The sequence below is a fragment of the Puma concolor genome, chromosome A2, assembly GCF_028749965.1.
Source record: "Puma concolor isolate L17-30 chromosome A2, mPumCon1.1.hap2, whole genome shotgun sequence".
Classification (NCBI taxonomy): Eukaryota; Metazoa; Chordata; class Mammalia; order Carnivora; family Felidae; genus Puma; species Puma concolor.
In genome coordinates, this window is record NC_141668.1 from 55,926,106 (window position 1) to 55,949,630 (window position 23,525).

General features: G+C 39.1%; 1 protein-coding gene across 2 annotated transcripts in view; it reads right to left on the reverse strand.

Annotated features, from left to right (window-relative positions):
• Nucleotides 1-23,525, reverse strand: part of DNAH11 (dynein axonemal heavy chain 11) — a 352,527-nt gene that overhangs the window by 179,608 nt on the left and 149,394 nt on the right. For both annotated transcript variants that reach the window (XM_086694494.1, XM_086694493.1), the window contains 9 exons: nucleotides 21,341-21,497; nucleotides 21,074-21,219; nucleotides 17,781-17,897; nucleotides 12,407-12,545; nucleotides 9,199-9,291; nucleotides 7,260-7,454; nucleotides 6,043-6,120; nucleotides 3,986-4,118; nucleotides 1,329-1,456 (listed from right to left, as the gene is read on the reverse strand). In XM_086694494.1, the coding sequence (XP_086550620.1) occupies nucleotides 1,329-1,456; nucleotides 3,986-4,118; nucleotides 6,043-6,120; nucleotides 7,260-7,454; nucleotides 9,199-9,291; nucleotides 12,407-12,545; nucleotides 17,781-17,897; nucleotides 21,074-21,219; nucleotides 21,341-21,497 (1,186 nt within the window). The remainder of the gene's footprint in view (nucleotides 1-1,328; nucleotides 1,457-3,985; nucleotides 4,119-6,042; nucleotides 6,121-7,259; nucleotides 7,455-9,198; nucleotides 9,292-12,406; nucleotides 12,546-17,780; nucleotides 17,898-21,073; nucleotides 21,220-21,340; nucleotides 21,498-23,525) is intronic.

Consider the following 23,525-nt stretch of genomic DNA (forward strand, 5'->3'; position numbering starts at 1 on the left):
TGAACACCACAAAAAATAAACTTTCTTTAGAATCTGTAATGCCACAATTATCAAACGCCCTATGGGAACTCATGCAAGTATAAAGATCTCAGACCTATATTTTATGATGAACAATGTCTTAATACAGAAAACAGTAATTACTGCTAATTTAAGGAGATGAGTCATTCTGTTCTGTAGCAATGATGATTACCTTTTTCTTTCTCCTGATCCTAACCATAGACCTTGTGTTGCTTTAAGTGGCGTCTCATGGACCTGGACTATCACTGTTTCTGTTGGGAACACTGGGTCAGCCAGGGCAAAATGCTTAGAAACCCATTATACTCATTCTGTAGCCAGAGAACTACTTAATTTCAATAGCTACATTTCATCAATTCACACAGGGCACAGACTCATCCTTTTATTATCCAAGTATTCCATACTTAAAGATAAGGGAGGGGAAAGTGGGTGATGGGCACTGAGGAGGGCACCTGTTGGGATGAGCACTGAGTGTTGTATGGAAACCAATTTGACAATAAATTTCATATTTAAAAAAAACAAAGATAAGATCTAATAATTTATGCCTGACTCTTAGAAAATGGCAAGGTATGTATGAACTAAGTTCTTATTTTTTTTATTTTTTTTTAAAATTTTTTTTTCAACGTTTATTTATTTTTGGGACAGTGAGAGACAGAGCATGAACGGGGGAGGGGCACAGAGAGAGGGAGACAGAATCGGAAACAGGCTCCAGGCTCTGAGCCATCAGCCCAGAGCCTGACGCGGGGCTCGAACTCATGGACCGCGAGATCGTGACCTGGCTGAAGTCAGACGCTTAACCGACTGCGCCACCCAGGCGCCCCTGAACTAAGTTCTTAGATATATATCTAACTCTCTTTAAAGGTGGTTAAATCTGGGATGCCTGGGTGGCTCAGCTGGTTCAACATTCGACTTTGGCTTGAGTCAGGGTCTCCCAGTTTGGGACTTTGAGCCCTGCACGGGACTGTCTGCTGGTAGCTTAGAGCTCACTTCAGATCCTCCAAACCCCTGTCTCTCTACCCATCTCCTGCTTGTACTGTCAAGCACTCTCAAAAATAAATACACATTTTTTAAAAATTAAAAAAAAATAGAGGTGGTTAAATCCATACAGCAAGAAAAATGCACCCCGTCAATTCTTTAACAGTGAAATAAAGAGAATTACCAGCAAAGTGCCACTTTCATGGGCACAAAATAAATTTCATTCCTAAAGAATATCAGGCTTAATGATTAAAAACTAGTATTTAAATCAACAAGTGAACAAAACTCTTACTGCATTCCAGATGTGATGTTCAAGTTAGCATGGAGATATTACTCACCTTGTTATCATCCATGACAGTGTTTAGCGACTCAATCCACATGGGATCAATATCTCCATCCAGGACTATCCATTTTGGTCCATCACGTTTAAGATTCGCTTGTTCTCGCAGAATAGATGAGAAGAGACCTATAAATTACAAGTAAGTGATCCTAATACATAATGGAGTTGAGGGCTGTTTATTTCTAAACTAAGTTACTATTATTTCCACAGGAAATTCTTTTAATAAGCAAATAAATTTGCTGTGAATTTGCTGCCTCCTTCTGATAAGTGTAATAAATACCTTTAGAGCTACACCGGGAATGCATACCAATGGGCAAGTTTCCCTTCCATGAGGATACACCTTAACTTCTTTGAGCTTCTCCCATGTGTCAAATAAAGATGACAGGAGCTTCCTTGAAGAACAGGTGTGGGGATTTATAGAGAGTAACACACACAACTCAAAACTTACACCAAATGAAGACATTATCTTTGTCCGTGTACATGTGTTCAGTATCCATTTTAGGCCAGACACTAGTTTATTTCACCTTTCTCCGTTTTTCTGTAACACTATTCAGGAGATAGAATTTTGAAGCTAATTCAAAGGTGCTATACATTCTTTGAGAAATTTGGTTGTTGGCATATTACTTCACAAGATGAGAAGATGAAAGCGTTTTATTTAAAAAAAATTTATTTAATGTTTATTTATTTTTGAGACAGAGAGAGACAGAGCATGAATGGGAAAGGGTCAGAGAGAGAGAGGGAGACACAGAGTCTGAAGCAGGTTCCAGGCTCTGAGCTGTCAGCACAGAGCCCGACACGGGGCTTAAACCCACAGACTGTGAGATCATGACCTGAGCCAAAGTCAGAAGCTCAACCGACTGAGCCACCCAGGCACCCCAAGATGAAAGCATTTTAAATCCATAGTCCTCTTTGCTATCACGACTTATGTACGCATTGTGTGTGTTATGTGATATATTTGATAGTTACTGCTTTTTCAAAACTCAAATATTTAATATGATAAGAACAATGGTTTCAGTGCACATACGTGGATGGTTTTTTTTTTGCTCTGTGAAATATTTTGTGCAAAAATAAATGACAGTATGTAGAACTACCACCGCCACTCATTAAAACCCAACAAAAAACCCCCAGCAACCTTTTCTAATGATCCCTGATTTGAATGACTTCCATAGGTTTTCAGCATAAACTAGTATTATTCCCTTCCTGCCACAGTCCTTGAAAAAAAAAAAAAAGATAGAAAGGTTAGGAGTAAATTGTGACTGTCCCACAGATTTTTTTTTTTAATTTTTTTTTCAACGTTTTTTATTTATTTTTTGGGACAGAGAGAGACAGAGCATGAACGGGGGAGGGGCAGAGAGAGAGGGAGACACAGAATCGGAAACAGGCTCCAGGCTCTGAGCCATCAGCCCAGAGCCTGACGCAGGGCTCGAACTCCCGGACCGCGAGATCGTGACCTGGCTGAAGTCGGACGCTTAACCGACTGCGCCACCCAGGCACCCCTGTCCCACAGATTTAGGAGAGTATATACATGGTAAGAAAACGGAGAATGGCAAGGTGTGCTGCTACAGACAGGATTCTCAATGAAGTCTTTTCTGATGTGACATTTGACCAGATACTCCAATAACTTAAGGCATGCAAATTATCTGTAGTGTTGCAAATGATGGAAAGAGCGAGTGCAGAGGCCCAACGATGGGAAGATGCTTGGCATGTTCAAGGAAGAGCAAGGAGGCCAGAGTGTATAGATTATAACAGGTGGGAGAGCACAGAGCAGGAAATGAAATCAGAGATGGGGAAGGGGGATCTAATCACACAAGACCTTGTAAACCTTGGATAAGGGTTGGATTCTAAGGGAGATAGAACCCATTGAAAATTACAAGCAGGGAACTAATATTTTGAAGAGCGCCCTCTGTCTGCTGGATGGAAAATGAACTGCAGGGAGATGAGAGTTGGAGACTACTGAACCAATACAGGCAGGAGACAGTACGGGCTAATATGATAGCGGCAAAGGAGGAGAGCACTGGAACACAAACTGTATTTTAAAGGTAAAGCCTACACAATTTACTCTAAGGGTGAATATAGAGTATGAAAGGGAGAAAGGACTCAAAGTATTCATTTAGTATTAGTGCATTTATATTGCATATAGTGCATATATATAGATTAGTGCATTTATATTGAACTGGGAAGTAACAACAGATTTTAACAAAAGGATCTGCCTGTTTGCAAAAACTTTTAGGACAACAAACATGTCCCATTAATTTTTGTCCCTGGAGCCTAAAATAGTGCCTGCCTGAAACTCAGGGTCTTGGATCAGATCCTTTATAAAAGTCTCGTGAAGTGTTCATGTTGACTTCTTCCCTGGTTTACAGGGAGCCCTGACATAATTGACATGGGATAAAATACACAGTTCTGTGCGCAAACTCGCTGAATGCAAATCGACCACTTATTCAAATCTAGTTTTAATTTACTGGTTATAAATGCTCTTATGAGCTGCTACATTTCCAATAATGCCAACACATACACAATAAATCTACAACTGTGACTGAAATTGGCTAGAGCTGAGAAATGGTTTTCTGGATGAGAAAAAAAAAAAAGAAAAGAAGAGAAAAGAAAAAATAAGAAAGAAATTTTTAGCACTTGTAAAGCAGAAATACTACTTGCCATCTTTCCATTCTCGAGTAGCGTGATGTATGAAACCAAAGAGTTCATCTGTTGTCACAGCTTTGGGGTTTAAGTCATTCCAAGTAGGTTTTTGTTTCATGTTAACATATGTTCGGTTCAGTGTTCTCAAAATCTGAAGGCAGAAGGAAAAAAAGCTCAGAAAATTAATACTCCTGTAAGGCAAATGGAAAGCAAATGGTTTCTAAAGGATTTTCTTATTCATTTTACGTTCCTACATATTCTGCATGTAGTAAGTACGGGGAAAAATTTACATGTGCACATTTACACGTACAAAGTTAATCCTACAATCTCTTAGGACCTCTTCACCTGATTCTTTGAACCATGCGTACTAGAGGAAGTCGCTGTATCATTTGAGGTTTTAAACCATGTGTGCAAATAAGTAAATAAGTGTTCCTGTTCATGTTATTAAAATCCACTCTGCTCTTATGTAGGATGCAAAAGAATCGCTTACAGGATGTTAAGACACAGATGGCTGGACCCAACCCAGAGCTTCTAATATTCAGTAGGGCTAGGATGACTAAGAATTTGCATTTCTAATAACGTCCGAGGTGGGACCTGTGATGCTAGTCCGGGCTCGCTTGGACACCTAGTGACCCAGAGCAACAGTTCTCAGCGTCTCAGGAGACGCTCCAGACTTGACAAAGAGGGCATGCGACACAACAGAAGCCACGGACACTGCTCAGTGTCCTATAATGAATACAAAGGACAGCCTCTGTGACAAAGAGCTATCCGACCCAAAGTGTCAACAGTGAATGAAGCTGAGAAACTCTGATCTAGATAATGGAGAAAAAGAAGCTTTGAGGATAAGAATTCACAGGACAGATGCTTTCTCTATGTCAGTTTAATTAATTGACATATTCACCCAAATATGTGCCCCACCTACCCTCTTTGCTTTCTCTGAGAAGCTGTGGCTTTTATTTCAGATATTCCTCGTCCCGATCTACTCACAGGGGGTTGAAGGACTAATAAACAACTGCCAAATAATTGGGAAGGGCAAGAGTTGCTAAGTAACGTGGCCTGAGCTTCCGTGTGCTGGTTCTATCAGCTTAAGTAAAGGTTGAATAGAACAGAACCAGTGAAGATGAGATGAAAGAAACTGAATGCCTTAGGAATATTAAGCTTATATTTTTAGAAACCATTAATCTACTGGAAATTATAGAATTTAATTTTATCCTTCCCTGAACCATGGCCCTCATCTGAAACTTACTCTAACAAAATAATTACAGGTCTACCAGTTATCTACTTTAATATTTCAATTATTACATTTTTCACAAGAAAAATCACAAAACTGTGCCTCCCTTTGCAATTGTTCCAGTTTGGGTTCCGATCTACATACTGGCAAGTTCTACACACACCCATGGTCTAAAACCTCATATGCCCACTCCACGATTATTTTTAGTCTTTGGCTACTAAATATGTTCATACCCAAGCACCCTGAATTAAAATGCACGCAATTCTGCATATAGTGTCTGCCAACCAAGAAAATAAGTACGTTGCCAGGATTGTCAGTGGGACCAAACAAAATCAAGCAGTGAAGTAAAAATGAGGATAATAATACCCAGCATATATCATCACTGTGCACAGTAAATCACATATAATGTACCTAGCATAGCACATAACAGGGACCCCCACAATGTGGGTTTGGCTGCCTCTCTTTTTGTTTTCTTTTGCCCCTATCGAGGGCTATATTTCTGAGCAAGTACTGAAGGAAAATATTTGGGTTTTTCTTAGTAATATGGGAATGAGAATCTAAAGCAACTTGGGAGAGATAAAAAAGTAGGTTTCATAAATATGGAAAGCCCCGTCTTCTCTCAGCTTTTCTATCTGAACAGAAGGTTCTATTTGTTACCTTCTCCCTGCCCCTAATATGAAAAAAAAAATAGTGCAAATTGATGAAAAGGCAGTATTAGAGTCTCACATTCTACCTCAAAATTATGGAGGAATTCAATGAAGGGAACTCTTAGAGAGAATTAAAAATATGTCCGGCCAAAATCTGTTCCTTGTGTGGCTGAAAACCAGCAGGCAATTCACCATACCTCACTCTTTCCTGTGCCTGCATTTCCAACCACGAACACAGAGTGCCGCACGGTCAACAGTTCCTCAAGCTGGGCGACCTGCAGACCAAACAGGCAGTCATTGGTTCCTTTCATGAGTTGGTGATTTAAAAACAAAACAAAACACAAGAAGCAAACAAACAAAAATCCCTACCCATTTTTGCTCAATTCTTTCCTTACAACCCAAGAAAGCTCCCACTTACAAAATGATGGTCCAGGAAAGTTAACATAGATGACAACCACAGCTTTTCCTGGATCTCCCCAAGAACAACATGAGAGTAAGAGTGAAGAAAAACCAGGACTCAGTGAGTCACTGATGCAGGCAGAAGCGAAGTACAGTCTAGTACTTTGGACGTGGTAGGAATTACTTACAAAATCAAAGAGTCTTCATGAAGTATTGAACAAAAACCATACATGGCTAATCACCTACAAGTGAGTAATGGCTTATATCCTTTAAAATATCTAAAATAGATACTTTATATGTATTTTAATGTCCGTGTATTTACTACACCCAAAGTGAGCGTGCATATGCACAAGCCTTTGATAAGTCAGATATCATATATGTTGACACTTTTCTCTCCATTAAAGGCACATACTAATGATTTACTTCCCATGTTCTCTAACATGGAAAGAAAAGAGCAACGTTAATTTTTGATGCATGTCACCAAGAGCAACCAAGAAATTTTATCAACTAATGAGAAGTAGGCTTACATTTAAAACCATGACTTAATAAAGGACCAAGCACCATGGTGCTTAACCAAGCATGTAGGTGGCTCAGTCAGTTAAGCGTCGGTCTCTTGGTTTCGGCTCAGATCACGATCTTACACTTCATAAGTTCAAGCCCTCCATGGGGCTCTGCACTGGCAGCACAGAGCCTTCTTGGGATTCTCTTTCCCTCTCTGTCCGCCCCTCCCCGATTCATGCTCTCTCTCTCTCTCAAAATAAATAAAGTAAAAAAATAAATAAAAAATAAAACCAGGACCCAATCATATGTTCCTTCTCACAGAATGTAACTACAAAATAATTATTTATAATTACTGGAGTAAAGCAGGTCCTATTAGAATGCTTTAAAGAATATATTATGATTATGTAAAAGTCAGTGTAACACGTGAGTTAATGTTTTGGCTAACGATACTTAAATACAGTAAATCTCACTGCAAATGTCATGGGCTGCTGTGAAAAGCACATGTGCCATTTACTTTAAGGATGAAGCTCTCCTCAGGCTGCAGGTGAAGCTCCAGGGTAGACTGCCTGACAATCTGTTCAAAGTGCGGTGCTCTCTGCCGAGGTACGTCCAGGGCTGGAAACAGGTCACCAACCAGGCCCAAAAACACGGGGATGTCGTCTGTCACTATTTTAGGCATATTGAAGTCCCTTAATGCTCTCATGAGTACCTAGGAAGAAAACACTGTATTTAAATGGCCAATACAAGGTGTACCAGACATCTTCAAAACTAAAAATGCTGTTTTTTTATTACTTAAAAAAAATTTTTTTTTAATGTTTATTTATTTTTGAAGGAGAGAGAGAGAGAGTGCGAGTGGGAAAGGGGCAAAGAGAGAGGAGACACAGAATATGAAGCAGGCTCCAGGCTCCACGCTGTCAGCATAGAGCCCAATGTGGGGCTTGAACCCACAAACTGTGAGATCATGACCCGAGCCAAAGTCGAATGCTTAACCGACTGAGCCACCCAGGCACCCCTAAAAATGCTGTTTTTAAGTCTTGCATCTAAAGCAAGGCTTTAGGCATGGGATATGGATACTGGTCTCTGTTAGGTTGGCATTCTGTGTATGGGGAGGCTAAATGTGTAGAAGTGCACAGAGCAGCACACGAGAAGTCTCTGCTGGTATCACAAACTTCAGACTCAGGTCGACGAGGAGGCCCTGTTCCTGCAACAATCTGCTCTGATCTTGACAAAGGGTCTGAGGCCCTTCTCTCCTTAATCCTCAAACTCCAGGATATAAATGAACTAGGCCCATCAGATCATTTTGTTCAAGAGAATCTCTAAGAACTTCGGAATAATAAATGTAACCATTTTTAGTTTGGGTATTTGTTGTGTATTGGCTGAAAACCGAAGAAGCCTTTAGATTTTAAAAGCAGTAACTTGAACATCAGGATTTTTACAGAAAGAAGTAAGCGATCCAACAACAACAACAACAAAAGAAAAATCCAAGAAAATCTCGGTCCAATCATGAATTATGACTGAGAGGAAAAGAAAGTATTACAGAAGTAGAAAATCACGTAAGCATCCTTTAATGTGAAAAGAAATTCATCGATTTGTTTTCTTCAACTTCTCAAGCCATACGAAATAATACACATAGTGATGTATATCCACTGTTCTCACTATTTAGTAAAGAAAAAACTCTTAAAAATTTTAGAGAAAAAAGAAGAAGAGAAAAAGTCCCCAGCAGGGATAGAACATTCACCCAGCAGCTGTGAATAACCACCTGAGCATTGCATTTCACTGGTGTCAGGTGATCGTTCTTCCTGTTTGTTCTATGCTCATTTTACAACCCGTGAAGTGAACATTCTAGGCTCCATTAGATCATGTTTTCACTGACATTTCAGGATTATTATCCCAACTCAATTAATCAGATTTTCTGAATGTTCCTCAGAGGAAATCAACCAGTGATTACTGATTTGATCATGACTGCCAAAATATTTTTTGTAGCTGTTATTTCAAAAGCACTTATAAAATCACATTTTCTTTCCTGTATTCATATCCTTATACTCAAGAATACTTATCTTTCATGATGTAAGCAATGCCAGTCCTCAAAATATTCTATGTGGAAAAGAGAGATCATACTTTTTAAAAGTTGCTCTGTACTGGGGCGCCTGGGTGGCTCAGTTGGTTAAACGTTCAACTCTTGGGGTCGGCTCAGAGCATGATCTCATGGTTTTGGGAGTTCAAGGCCCAGGCTGGGCTCTGCACTGGCAGTGCAGAGGCTGCTTGGGATCCTCACTCCTCTCTCTCTGTCCTTCCGCAACTTGTGGTGCCTCTGTCTCTCTCAAAATAAATAAACTTAAAAAAAGAAATAAAAGTTGCGCTAGGCATGGCCCACCATCCAGATACATACTTTCATTTCTGTGAAGTTGTTTAGCTACCCACTCCACAAAACCATGTTATTAGCACTGTGGTACCTGATCTTCGGGTCTATTTTTATCTCCTCGTTTCAGGGAGCCAGCTACAACCAAGACAGATTTAATAGCGCGAAGTCCCCAATCATAATGATCCTAAAAATCAAAACATAGGTTATATTTTCTCAAAGATTTTAAAAGGGAATAAGCTTCTCATTCCAGAAGTAAAAGCCAAAAGCTGTAAGAAAAGAGTTCAGATAAATACATGCTTTAATGATGTAAAGTACTATTTTCCTGTTCTCTTCCAATTTGTAAAAACCACATCCCTTCAGTATCCTCCTCCCTCTTTCTCCTGATTCTCTGCCTCCGTCAGCAGATCTCTTCTTCCCATAGCACTGAGTTGCAGCGTGCCCAAGGATCCATCCGTCTTCCCTGCTCTCGTCTCAGTAAACCTGCTAACACTGAGTTGAAGTACTTGCAAATTTTCACCTCTAAACACGGCATATTTCTCCAGTGTGACTTCAACAGATAACCCTGTGAGTCCACCCCTCCCAGACCCAGATCTCTACTTGCCCTAATAACTCTACCTCTTAATCAATCAGACGCTCCAGCCCTAACTCTGGCATTTAGTGCAGTACAAACTTTATTATTACAATTCAGGGATATAACAGTATGTCCGCTTTGAGAGTTTCACATAATCCCGACAGAAGATTCCTTTCACAGGCTCTGGGCTCCTGGAGAACAGAGCACAGATCTATTCCCTGTTGTCTTGTAGGTCCCAACATGGTGCAGCGCACAGGTAGGTACTCAGTAAAGGGACAATGAATTAAAAGATTGCTCTCTTTTGCCTTTCATCTACCACCCACAGAGTGACAACTTTTCTCTCAAATTATCTCTCAATGGCGCCTGTGGGAAAGTTAGCACCCTCTCCAAGCATCATCCATAAAAATGCACATAAAAGGATCTAACCACTTTACAAGGCTGTTGAAAGAATAAAATGCTTTGTGAGCAGTGAAACAATATATCCACATATAAATATGTCCTTCAATCCAGCAGTGAATAGTAAAATCAATTTAGTAGGTCTTGACCATCATTTCTGCTGGTAACAGAACAGAAAACAGAATGAAAAACACCATAATGCGTTGCAAATAAGAAGGGCAAGAAGTGTTGGGTGAAAACTGTTGTTTCAGCTGTGCATATGACACATGGGTGTGGGTCCTGAGTCTCAACAGAAGGAGTATTTTTTTACTGTGGGTCATGGTAAAAACTCATTTGAGAGCCACGATGCAGAAAAAGATGACGGCTTGAGGAGAGAAGGCAAAGGGCAAGAACTGGAGTGTGGAGGTCAGAGAGACTGAGGAGGGGGCTAAGTCAGTGCAGTAAGAACATTAAAGGAGAGGGGGTAGAAGAAATTCTGGACACGGGTTTAAGACGAGTTGGTGACCCTTCTCAACATGTAAATCCAACAACTGCTGAAATAATCTTCACTGTTCTCATTATGCTAGTCCATCAGTCAAAACCATCCACAGGTTCTTCTTAAATCCCTACAGTTTAGAAAACTATCAGCGTCCATACTTCTAACTCAGCCCTACTGTCCTGGCCTCACTGCCTTCCCTCATCTGCCCCATGACATTCCTCTAGTTGGAGAATGCTCTCCTCGTCTGTTCTACCTTTCCTCCCAACACCTCCCTCATACCTTATGGTTTTCAAGGAAGAAACTATGATCATCTCCTCCTGCATGTTCTTCTAATTTTTATCTAACGGAAACTCAATCCCGGAAGTTCTCTGAACTCCAAACTCTGAGTGTGCTGGTTTCATGTGTTCTTGCTTGTCCTCTTAATCAACCAACATGTTACTTGGATACAGTAAGTGCTCACTCAGTGTTTAAATACTACTACTGGGAATGGATGCGGTTGCAACTCTGTACTGCCCGGGTTCAGTGACATTGTTTTCTTCTGACTTCTGCCCATGATAAAATTAAAATGAACTCCTCGAAAAAATAAGAAGGATACCACAAACAAGGAGAAAAATAAAAAATACTCACAGTATTATCACCCAGAGACAAAAATTAAAAATCACTACGTACTTCCCAGTTACTTTATATAATACATGCAGTCTAAGCGTAAAATAAATGCAAGTTATAGATCGTATCTAGTTTGGCATGCTGCATTTTTTGCATAGAACACTGTCATAAACATTTTTCCATGTTGGTAAATTTGCTAGGATTTCCCCCCAGAATGTAAATTTACATATTAAAAGGACAACATCAATTTCGCTCTCAGAGTCCAAATTCCACCTTAACGACAGGTAATTCAAAATAAGGACATCTGTCAGTACAGGTAACTATGTGGTTCTAACTGTGGCATTTTAATACTTTCATGCCAGAAAAGCTGCAAAATAATGTCACCAGGAATTAATGAAAGGTCACCAAAAAAGTGAGGTCAAAGGTGACCACAAAGCTGAATTTAAAAGTAATGAGGCTGATACATACATAATTTGTGTAGCTCATCAGCAACTTCAGTGAAACAGCAAGAAGCTAGCTACTGGACAGGAATAAAAGGTACAGCACAGGGAATATGGTCAATGGTACTGTAACAGCCTTGTATGGTGACAGACGGGAGCCACACTTGTGGTGAGCATAGCATAATGTACAGAGGTATCCAATCAGTGTGCCATACACCTGAAACTAACATCAATGAGCATCAGCTATACTCCAAAAAAAAAAAAAAAAAAAAAACCCCAAAACACAACAAAACCAAAAACAGGTCTGACCCACTTCAGAGACTAGGGAATCACACACCGAATGTAAAAACAAATAACAAACCCACCTTCAAATAAGGGATTACCACCAAATGAGAAAAATTTTCATTTAACATTTCTTGAAGGGTTCTTTGGAAAATCAGCTTTACCTCTTCTGATTCTTATAAACTCTTGCCGTCTCTCACTAGAAAATAGTATTCTCACCAACAAAGCAGGCAGCATAAAATTCCATGAACAATTATAACATTGGTGAGAGTTAAAGATGATCACAGAGCCCACTGACAATTGTACATAGTACCAATCAACAGTCAACTTAAAATGTCTCATGTTTAAAATCAGAAAAAGAATATTACAAATACTAAAATAAAGATATGCAAAATTTTACGGAAAATACAAAATTACTCTAAAAGGTCTAACTGTAATGTGAGTGATAAAGTACCCAGCATCTATGTGTCAAAAGCAGTTTTAATGGGATGTACAAACCTAGGAAAGAGAACAAAAAACTCCTCACCTGCTTGGAGAGGAGCCCCCTGCAGAGTGTGTACAATGTCACGAACTTGCGGGCTAGTGAACGCGCGTCTGCAAAGCCTTCAGCAACTAACATGATTTCACAGATTAGCTCAATGTCAGGCGCCACCATGGCACAGGGTCTGAAAAGGAAATACGAAATTTAGTTTTAAAACGTTCTAAGGTAATATGTACAGATTGCTGAAATCAAATGATTAATTTGTACCAACATTCTCACCATTCTGAAGCAGTTCACAATTACCTCTGTCCATCACAGCTAACAAGACCCTCTGCTTCAACTAAAAAATGTCCGTCAGTTACTAGATACATAGAAAAAGACAGAATGTCTGGAAATGACAGAAGGATGGGTGTAAGAGCTTAAGGAACATCTGTGGTATATTCTCCTATAAGTAAGTCATCAGTGTAGAAAACTGAGTGATACTCGGGGCTAGAGGCCACCTTTACTTGTGGCCTGTGCTGAGCTAGTAAATGCTTAATGACTGGCTCTCCAAAAATAGCATTTGCGGGTTTCCACAGAATAAACACCTGCACCATGGCTAACTTCAATCTATCAACATACCACTAAATGTGGGCCTGGGAAGAGATGTGCAGTAGCATACCACCAAACAGACAAAGCAGATATAAAGGATCTAAGCGCATCAGTATGACTGAAATAGTGATGCGTTCTGAGTATTTATCACTTTTGTTTTAAATATAATCAAATGTTTATATAATTATATTTCCATTAGTGGCTGTGCTTATAGAATTCATGAAAATTTAACTATCAGTGCTTTCAAGCTGGTACAGTCTCTTTCTAGCAGGCCACTGCCTCAGGCCAGCTTGGTTACACTTTTAAGATAAAGATTTACCAAAACGTAACGTTTAACTCCCCTTCTTGGAGGGGGGGTTCCACAAAGTCCTCCCCAAAGACCACTGCCCTGGACAGCAACATCTGAAAACATTCTATTCAACTGAAGGGCAAAAAAGGAACCAAATAAGTAAATAAGCCTGCTATTTTAGAATTCTTAAAGTACACAGTCCCAAGTGTTCCACCACCTGCTTTTATAAATATAATTACAGTCTAGAGTGTGCATATCTAGGTTTTCACCCTAAACATTCCTAAGTTTCTTTGGATCTATGCCGTGACTATTTCTCCTATTTAAATTACACCCACACTTTCCCCACGCTTTGTACTCTTATCATAGGATAGAAATACTAAAGATGAACAGTAAATAGGGGACAGGACAGAAAAGGCAGTGAGTTGACTTGCGTGGTACATACGTTAATACTGACAACTTTTTTTACTGAGCACTTTCTTCACGCCATACAGAGCATGAAAAGCTTTTCATGCACTTTCTCCCTTAATTGTCACAAGTCTACGAAGCGGCTTCTCTCCTCATCAGTATTTTGTGGAGTGCAGACTAAGGTTCTGAGAAGGGCAAGCACATACGCTCAGCCCCGAGGCAGGTCAGTGGTGGCATCAGGACGCTCTCAGGGCTCAGGCATAGTAGCCTGAGCCTCCTCCACTCAAATGCTACTTGTGTCATCCAAACTGGCCTTCAAACTTTGCTGACATGAGTACTAGCACCGCAACATAAGTGAGGCTCTACGTCGTTAGACCAAATTTACGAAAACGGCACAAAACAATTTCAAATTTTGAGACCCAAATGAAAACATGCAGGAGATGAACTGGGACACAAATGTAAAAATACTGGAAAGATGTACCATTTTCAAATCCAAGTATTCTATAATCATTACGTTTCTAAGGATAGATGGTGTCTAAAATTATTTTTTTTTTTTAAAAATAGACATCATACAGCCACTATGCTAGGCAAGCTGTTTTATGAAGAAAGAAAAACATTTAATAAAGCATGCTGGACTAATTGACTATTTGGGAAAAGAATTCTGTTTAAATACTCATGTTACCAACCAAAAGAAGTTCTCGACAAATAAAGTACATTTAAAAATTCATACTATAAAAATTAGAAGAAAATACAAATGAAACATGATTAAATATCTAGACAGATGGACAAGCAAATTTCAAGCTTAAAAGAAGGGAAAGAAATCACACTAAAAACTATAGAGGTTCTTACCTCATATGTTAAATAGCCTATCATTTTGAAGGCAGACACTGAATAATAATATATACTGTGAACACCAAAGAATTCTTGAAAATGTAACTGATAAACCTCTAGCTCAAAAAAGCAAAAACAGGAGAGAAGACACAAATTACCCATAAAAGACATGGACTGGAGATGTCACTATAGATAATAAAGGAATATTATGAACAAATAAATGCCAATACATTCAATAACCTAGAAAATGTAGAAAGACTTCTTAAAAGATGGAAATTACCAAAAACTAATAAATAAAAAATATGAATAGCTCCATATCAAAGAAGTTGAGTCTATCACAAACAGAAAAAAGAACAAAAAACCCCCAAAAAACTCCCACAAAGAAAAACCCAGGCCCAGATGGCTTCACTACTTAATTCCATCCTGTATTTAAGGGGTGAATAAAAAAAAATGAACAAAAAACCCCCAAAAAACTCCCACAAAGAAAAACCCAGGCCCAGATGGCTTCACTGTTTAATTCTATCCTGTATTTAAGGGGTAAATAAAAAAATAAAATAAAATAAAATAAGAGGTAAATAATACCAATCCCACACAAACTCTCAACAAAATAGGCAAGGGAGCATTTGCCAACTAGTTTCATGAGGACAGCATACCCTAATGTCAAAACAAGATAAAGATACTACAAGAAAGGACACTATAGACCAATATCCCTCATGGTGTGGATTTAAAAATCCTTAACAAAACAGGGGCGCCTGGGTGGCTCAATTGGTTACGTTTCCGACTTCAATTCAGGTCATGATCTCACAGCCTGCGAGTTCAAGCCTCAGGTTGGGCGCTGTGCTGATAGCTCAGAGCCTGGAGCCTGCTTCAGATTATGTGTCTCCACCTCTCGCTACCTCTCCCCCACTCACACACTGTCTCTGTCACTCAAAAATGAATGTTAGAAAAAAAAAATAAAAAAAAAATCCTTAACAAAATAGTAGCATGTTGAGGGGCGCCTGGGTGGCTCAGTTGGTTAAGCGTCTGACTTCAGTTCAGGTCATGATCTCGCGGTCCATGAGTTCAAGCCCCGCTTTGGGCTCTGTGCTGACAGCTCAGAGCCTGGAGCCTGTTTCAGATGCTTTGTCTCCCTCTCTCTCTGACCCTCCCCCGTTCATGCTCTGTCTCTCTCTGTCTCAAAAATAAATAAACGTTAAAAAAAAATTTTTTTTTAAAAATAGTAGCAGGTTGAGTCCAGCAAAATAAATATAAAAAATAGTATCTCCTGACTAAGTAGAGTTTATCCCAGGAATGCAGCATTAGAGAATTGTTTAGCAATGGAAAACATCAATATAATCTAGCACCTTAACAGAAAAAGGACAATACCATAAAACTTCTGGCAGAAAACCTGTGAAAATTTTTGCAACTTGGGACTAGTAAAACTTTCTTAACTAGCATATTAAAAAAAAATTGATAAACTGTATTCCATCTCATTCAAAATGGACACCATTTAGGGGTGCCTGGGTGGCTCAGTCGGTTAAGCATCCGACTTCGGCTCAGGTCACGATCTCACGGTCCCCAGTTCAGATTCTGTGTCCCCTTCTCTCTCTGCCCCTCTCCCGCTCACGTTCTGTTTCTCTCTTTCTCTCTCAAAAATAAATAAAAATTAAAAAAAATTTTTTTAATGGACATTTAAAATGGACACCATTAAGAAAATTAAAAGGCAAGCCACAAATTAGGAGTGAAGTATTTGCAATATATGAATTTCACAAAGGAAGCATACACAATACAGCTCTTCAAAAAAGTGAAGGGAATGGCCAGTAAGTTCAAAGATGTTCAAATCATGATCCATCATGCAAATGCAGCAGACTAAACCCACAATGACATACCTCCACGTATCTATTAGATGGACTACAACTTGGTAAGAACGTAGAGCAATCGAAATTCTCATATACTGACGGTGAGACTGTAAAATAGTACCACCGTCTTGGAAACCCAACTGGCAGATTCTAATACAGTCAAACACACATTTGCCATGAGACTTTCCTTCATAGGTATTTACCCAAAAGAAGATATATGTTCACACAAAGATTGTAGAGGACTGTTCATAGCAGCTTTATTCATAAGAGCCCCAAACTGGAAACCCAAATGTCCATCAACTGGTGTATGGATAAACAGGTTGTAATATGTCTCTACAACAGAATACTAATCACCTACAAAAGACCTACTGATCTCCTCAACTTGGAGGAATCCTCAAACCTTATCATTCAAGGAAAGAAGCTAACACAGACGAGTACAAACGAGTACAGAACATGAACTCTAGGAAAGGCAAATTTAACCTAGAGCCACAGAAGACACATCTGTTGTATGGGGGATTAACGTCAAAGAGGCACCGCTTCCAGGGGTTGGAAATATTCCATATCTTGATTGTGGTAAATATTTTCACAAGCTGTAGCCTTAAATGCATGCAATTTATTACATGAAATTATACCTGAACAAAGTTGATTTAAAATAGGAGAGAAACACAACTGGTTCAGATACAGTATAGCTTCTCTGACAGACTGTTAATAAGTGTATACATTGGTAAACTATTTTTGGAAGGCAGGTCATCGATAGGTATTTTATTCATTCACCAGGTAATTCTACATGTACAAATCTATTCTGGGTAATAATCTGAAATAGGGTAACTCTTCATGTGAAGAGATATTTATAGTCTGTTTTATGATCATAAAAAACTGCAAAGAAAAACACAAACCCTTCAGGTCAGACAATAGGGAACAGTTAAGAAAATTATGGATAAGCCGTGAAAGAGACTGTTTTGAAGCTACATAAAATAGCATTTCCAAGGAATTTCCAATAATACAATAAACTACTTATGTCAAAATATTAAATAAGAACTAAATAAAAATCATACCTAAAATAATATCTTAACTTCATAAAATCTGAATTATAAAAGAGGCCAAAAAAAGGTAACAATTACCACTTCTGGGTGGTAAAGCTGTAACCTTTTATCCTTTTCTGTATTTTCCACATATTCTATAACTAATAAAAAAACTTTGTTTATAATAAAGACATCATTATAAAAGAGCTAGTATTCAATGTTTGAATGTACCATGCAACTTTTAAGTAATGATTTTAAGTTCTGGCTTCATATTTCAAAAGAGTTAAACTTATCATGATGGAATTTCTATCAGGAATCCCAAAGCAATAATAAGAGTTTTCCACAGGAATTCTCAAGTAAAAACAAATCATTTAACAGTGCAAACCAGCAACATTAGGTGGCATGAGTGCTCCAGATGCTAAACCACAAAGCTTAACACTTGCCTGAAAAGAGCTTTGAGATTTTCTGGTAATTCAGTTCGACCAGCATATCCTGGGTTCATCGTAATAAATATTCCAACTGATGGCTTCAGTGTGATGGCTTCCCCAAGAAATACAAATCTACCGTAAGAAGAATGTTGATGGAATTAAACGTGCTCATTGAATGTGAATACACAATGACAAATGCACACCACCGCAAAATGCAAATTATTATTAGGCAGCTGTTGATTCTGGGTGATTTTCTTTACAATTCATATGCATACAATTTTGAAAATCTTTGAAGCATGTTTATTAAAAATACACTCCCTTCCCTGCAAAGAGTTACAAATATGGGAAGTATTGTTTTATATTTTAGCATGGCCATATATGCTGGAATATAAAAATGAGGACGTGGCTACTTTAACATCGAAATGGGATGTCATTTTTGCCTTCAACATGGGCTGCAATTCCTTGAATGGGACGCTGCAAAGACAGAAAATATCCATGTTAAGAGGACAAAGTGACATCTTTGTTCCACCTTTATTAAGTCTATTTACTCACCTTCCTCCTTCACTGCCTCCCATTTATTCAGCAAATATCTACTGACTACCACGGAGAGGCAGAATAGTGTGGTGGTTAGGAAAGCTATCTGTGGAGCCAGATTGTGAGTGTTCAGAGAGCAGCTCTATCACTTTAGGTATGTTCCAATTCCTTCATCTCATAAAAAGGAAAGGGGGTGGTGATAATATTATCTACTTTACTGGATCATATGAGGATTAAAAGAGATTATATGTATAAATGGCTAAGAGGACAATGCCTAGAATACGGTACATACTCAACAGATGTTAGCTATGACTATCGCTATTCTCATCACTTAAATGCATTGGAGAAGAAGCGAAAGATGTGTAGAAAGATCTGCAAGGGTCTAGTTAGGCTGCTGACGGCCAGAGCGATGAAACAGGCAAGAGCCAGAGGAGCCAAAGTGAAGGACAGTAGAAGAAAACTTTCAAATGATGGTAGAAGAGAAAGTGCTCTCTCTTGTTGAAAAAGGCAAGGGCTAGAGTAGTCGAGGAGCTGGGCCTACCTCACACAAGGGAGAGGGAAAAGAGACACAGATTTTAGGACTAAGAGCTTCTTAGATACTAGATAACTAAGAGAAGATGGATTTTGTATAGCCAAGGTAATAAGGGAGAAATCTTCAGTCCCAGCATATCAGGCCAGGGAAGGCAGAGAAGCCTGACAGGGCCACTCACAGAGAGGGAGCTGCTGTAAAAGGGCCCCTGCGTGCTCTCCCGTGATACAGCAGGGATAGCCACAGTGAAGGGTATAGACTTTGAGGGGGTAGAGCCAGCAAGATGCGCATAGGCTTTGTTGTTGAGGCATGGTTCCATCTCTTAAATTCTTGAATATAAAGAGCATGTAATAATTCATGAAAACATCAAGAAGACTAGCCATCTGTCTATGGGCCAGCCTGAGACAAACAGGTACAACTTACATACACAGAGACATGGACAAAGAAGAAACTACCAGTAAGTATAGTTAAGAGTATCCAGAAATCCTTGCACGGATCAGTTATCTAAATCTCCTTAAGAAAGGATGGCCTCGGAGCACCTGGGTGGCTCAGTCAGTTAAGTGTCTGACTTCGGCTCAAGTCATGATCTCACGGTTTGTGAGTTCGAGCCCCGCACCCGGCTCTGTGCTGACAGCTCAGAGTTTGGAGCCTGTTTCGCATTCTGTGTCTTCCTCTCTTCTCTCTGCCCCTCCCCTGCTCATGCTCTGTCTCTCAACAATAAATAAATGTTAAAAAAAAAAGAAAAAAGTAAAGAATGGATGGCCTCAAATGACATCTGGGTTACATCAAATAATAAGATTTTGACTAAGAACTAAATGAAATACATCTGGGGGCGGGGGGGAGTCAAAAAGGAAAGAATCTAATCTTCTCTAACATGGTCTTAGAGTAGGGGCAGGTAAGGCAGCAGACATGTGGTCATAGTCAAGTGGTATCCCAGAGCCATGTGATAAAAGCACTGAGAGGTTTTTTAAGAGGTGGGAATTTCTAGATGTCATATACAATAAGTGGAAACTTCTATAATAGAGTCACAGTTTCCAGGGGCTTTCCCTCACTGGGAGATTGAACCGTCCCTATGGATAAGACAGCTAGCTGAGCAAAATGCCCTAAGGTGTGCGAGTAAGTGGGTAGGCCAGATAAAATGAGATTTCCCTGTATACAAAAAATAGTGCAAAGAAAACCACAAACAAATGTTATAAAGAAAACCACGATAATACTAACTTCTCAAATTGAGCCATCAGTCCCCAAGTGCCAGTCATGTTTTGTCTTTTAGAATGTGGCATCATGTTGAGACGCTGTTAGGCTCTGGATATATCTGGGAAGTTTTCTGGAGTAACTGAGTAACGAGCAGAGCATAGTGTGTACTCTACTGTGATGGAACATTGAGCAAGCAGTGTTGGTGGAGACACCAGGATTTTGATTTTGCATCTATTAAATATAACAGGCCTACGGGGCAGCAAGTGGAGTCCCGAGATGCTCCAACAGGCACTGTCTTTGGAGGTCAAGGTATCAGAGAAAGGAAGTCTGGGCACCCAGCAGCCACCAGCAGACAGATGGTTCTCAAAGCCACATGACTGGGTGGAATTACCAAGGGAATGGGACCCAAAGATTGAGCCTTGTGACATCTAATACTGATAGGTCAGAAAATAATAACAAAAAATAACAGCAAACACTGATACAGGGCTGACTATGTGCCAGACACTTGTCCCAGGGCTCTGCATTTAGGTACCACAATGATCAGTAAGATAGTTACTATACTTTTTCTGATTTTGTAGATGAGAAGAAATCAGCCCAGGGGCATCCCCGAAGCCGGGAAAAAACCAGGAGGATGGTGGTGTCTTGGAACCAATGTGAAGAAGCGTGTCCGGCAGAATGGAGGGACCAATTGTGTCCAGTGCAAACAGAAGGTCAAGGTAGAACAGAACGGAGAACTGCTAAGTGGATTTAGCATCATCAAGAGGGTTTATTTTTTTACGTATAAATGTAGTACACCTTTGTTGCATTGAACAATTAAAAACCGCTAACAAAAATAGGAGGTTATTCAAAATCATTCTTCAAAATAAACCAGTTCCTCTTATTTTATCCATTTCACGAGACACAGATAGGCAGCAAGCAAAGAAGATGAGGTTTGCTTTTATCCATTTCACAAGACGCAGATAGGCAGCAAGCGAAGAAGATGAGGTTTGCTTCACTATTTTATGTTTCTCTTTGTATCCGTAACAATAGAAAGAAGCCAGGCGCTACTCACCTCTTTTTCCTGTTTCTGATGGCATCATGTATCATTTTCACTTGCACTGCCACCACTGACAGAACCTCCACAGAAATTCGATTGAATTCATCAAAGCAGCCCCAAGCTCCTGTCTGCACCAATCCCTTATAGATATTTCCTATGGACTAAATCATAGAGCGAGCCATTGAGAATTTAACAGAAGAAGGTTTTGAGCTATTAGTTTCAATCATTCCAAATCAGGAATAAATAATATTGTCAGAATATAACATTTTATGACTATCTTACTTTGTAGTCCATTTGCTCTGAACAGTTGAATACATAAACCATCATGCCAAGGGCACGTCCAAGATCTTTGGTGGTTTCTGTTTTTCCTGTACCTGCTGGGCCAGCTGGGGCTCCACTCATGGTTAAATGAAGTGATTGAGTTAAAGTGATGTAACACCTTTCAATAACAAAAATACCAATGTTACAGGCTGATATCATATTTCTAGAAAACATAATGGAGAATACAACTTTGTTTTTTTAGTTTAAGAAGTCAGGCTCTACAATATGGTCATAACAATCAATATTAATATACCTAGGATTTGTTCATGGCAATAACAAGAGTCAGAATAATAATTTATATCAAATTTAATTTTAGGTTGGCTACTTAAAAAAATAAAGCATGTATTGCTTTTTCTTATTTTCTAAGAGCTGTGTATCAATACAAATAACACTTGATTTGTAATGCCATTGAATTTCTGATATGTCTAGGTAGAGATACTATTAATATGGCAGACAATGTCTCAAAACTATTGTTTATAAAAGAAAAACAGACATCTTGGTGATGAATTAAACACTGACTTCATTAAACTGATACTTAATGAATACATTAAAAGATGAGATACGTAAATATATATAAATGTAAAGTATGCAAATATATATGTATTTCAATATATAAAGCAACTACACAAAATTTGTTACATTAAAATATATGTCAGGAATTCATTTTGAACATGTTGCTACATGCATTTAGATTATGATAACACCTATTTTTACAGGAAAGATTCAGAGGTTCTCAGGCTGAGGAGAATTATACAGAGACAGAATTTAATACTTGTAAAAGAAGAAAAACTAACAAATAGCAAGGATCTAACATGAGGTTTTCATAAATTACTTCTGTCTTACTACAGACAGTGGACCTAATAGAAAGACATACACATGGACATCTGTAGTCAAGGGACTAGGGTCTACTTTGCCAATCATCAGATGTTAATCTTAAATAAGTCTTTTGACATCAATGTGCCTCTCATTTCATATTACAACGTGCCTCTGTAATATGAGGAATTTATTGTACGGATTCATTAAAAATGCCAAAGATAGATGCCTTAAAAAATTCAGAGTGCTAGGCAAACAGAAGCAATTACTTATGCAAATGTAAAGTGTATCTATATTTTACGGTCATCACATGTTTAAGCACATCTTACAATGAATATGGAAAGCAAAGACCTCTGAACTAGGAATTACAGTATTTTTTCATAGTGCAGACTATCTGCTAATAATCTTCTCTCCTGGTTCCAAGTTTTGGTTGGACATGTGGCTATTTGCTCCAACTAGATTTCCCCCCACCCTCCAGCCAGGAGCAGCCAAGTGACCAAACTCCAATGAACACACTGTGTGCTGAAATGCTGTAGAGAAATCCCACAACAGCTCCTTCTAGATCTTTTGCCTTCTTTCACTTGCCAAAACAAAGGCAGAAGTCTTGTTTGGCACGTTGGCCACTTGCCAGCCTGTACTACTGAGCCCCTCTCCTCTGGACTGTTACTTATGCAAGTGACACATCTGCTTCCATGGACTTGACGCCATTATGTTTTGGGTCTCTCTGTAACGGCTTATCCTTCACACTCCTACCCAGTCCACCTGCACTCCAGCCCAAGTCTCTCAGTTACAAGCTGGTTGACCTACGTCTCTGAACCTGCCCACGTAGGGAAGCAGGAACTGCTGCGGAGGTTGACTGCCCTGCCTACCACACACAAGGGGAAGATCAACATCATACGAGATGTAATGAGCATGTTTGGAAGGCAACATTGTGTTAATGTAAACAATTAGTAAACAACCCAAAAAATGTAATGGAAAAGAAATGTTCACCAAGTGAACATCTTACACAGCACCATTCACTCTATCAAAAGGAACATTCAGCTTCCTTTTAAGCTGCAAATAAACCACATAGTGATTTTTTTTTAATCAAAAAGTTAATAAGCTATTAGTCCTCACTTACTGGCACACTCTGAAGTGTCTCTTCCCATCTTCTCCTACACCCTGTGCCTCCCTTCTTCTCATCTTTATTTATAATGGCACATATATAGTAGACTTCTAGCATTTGAAGTTTTGACTACTCTCAAGTGATTTTGTCAAGATACAAATTTTAATCTCTCACACTGAAAGAAGTACATAAATTAACCAGTTAAGATAGCAAACAGAGTTTTAGTTA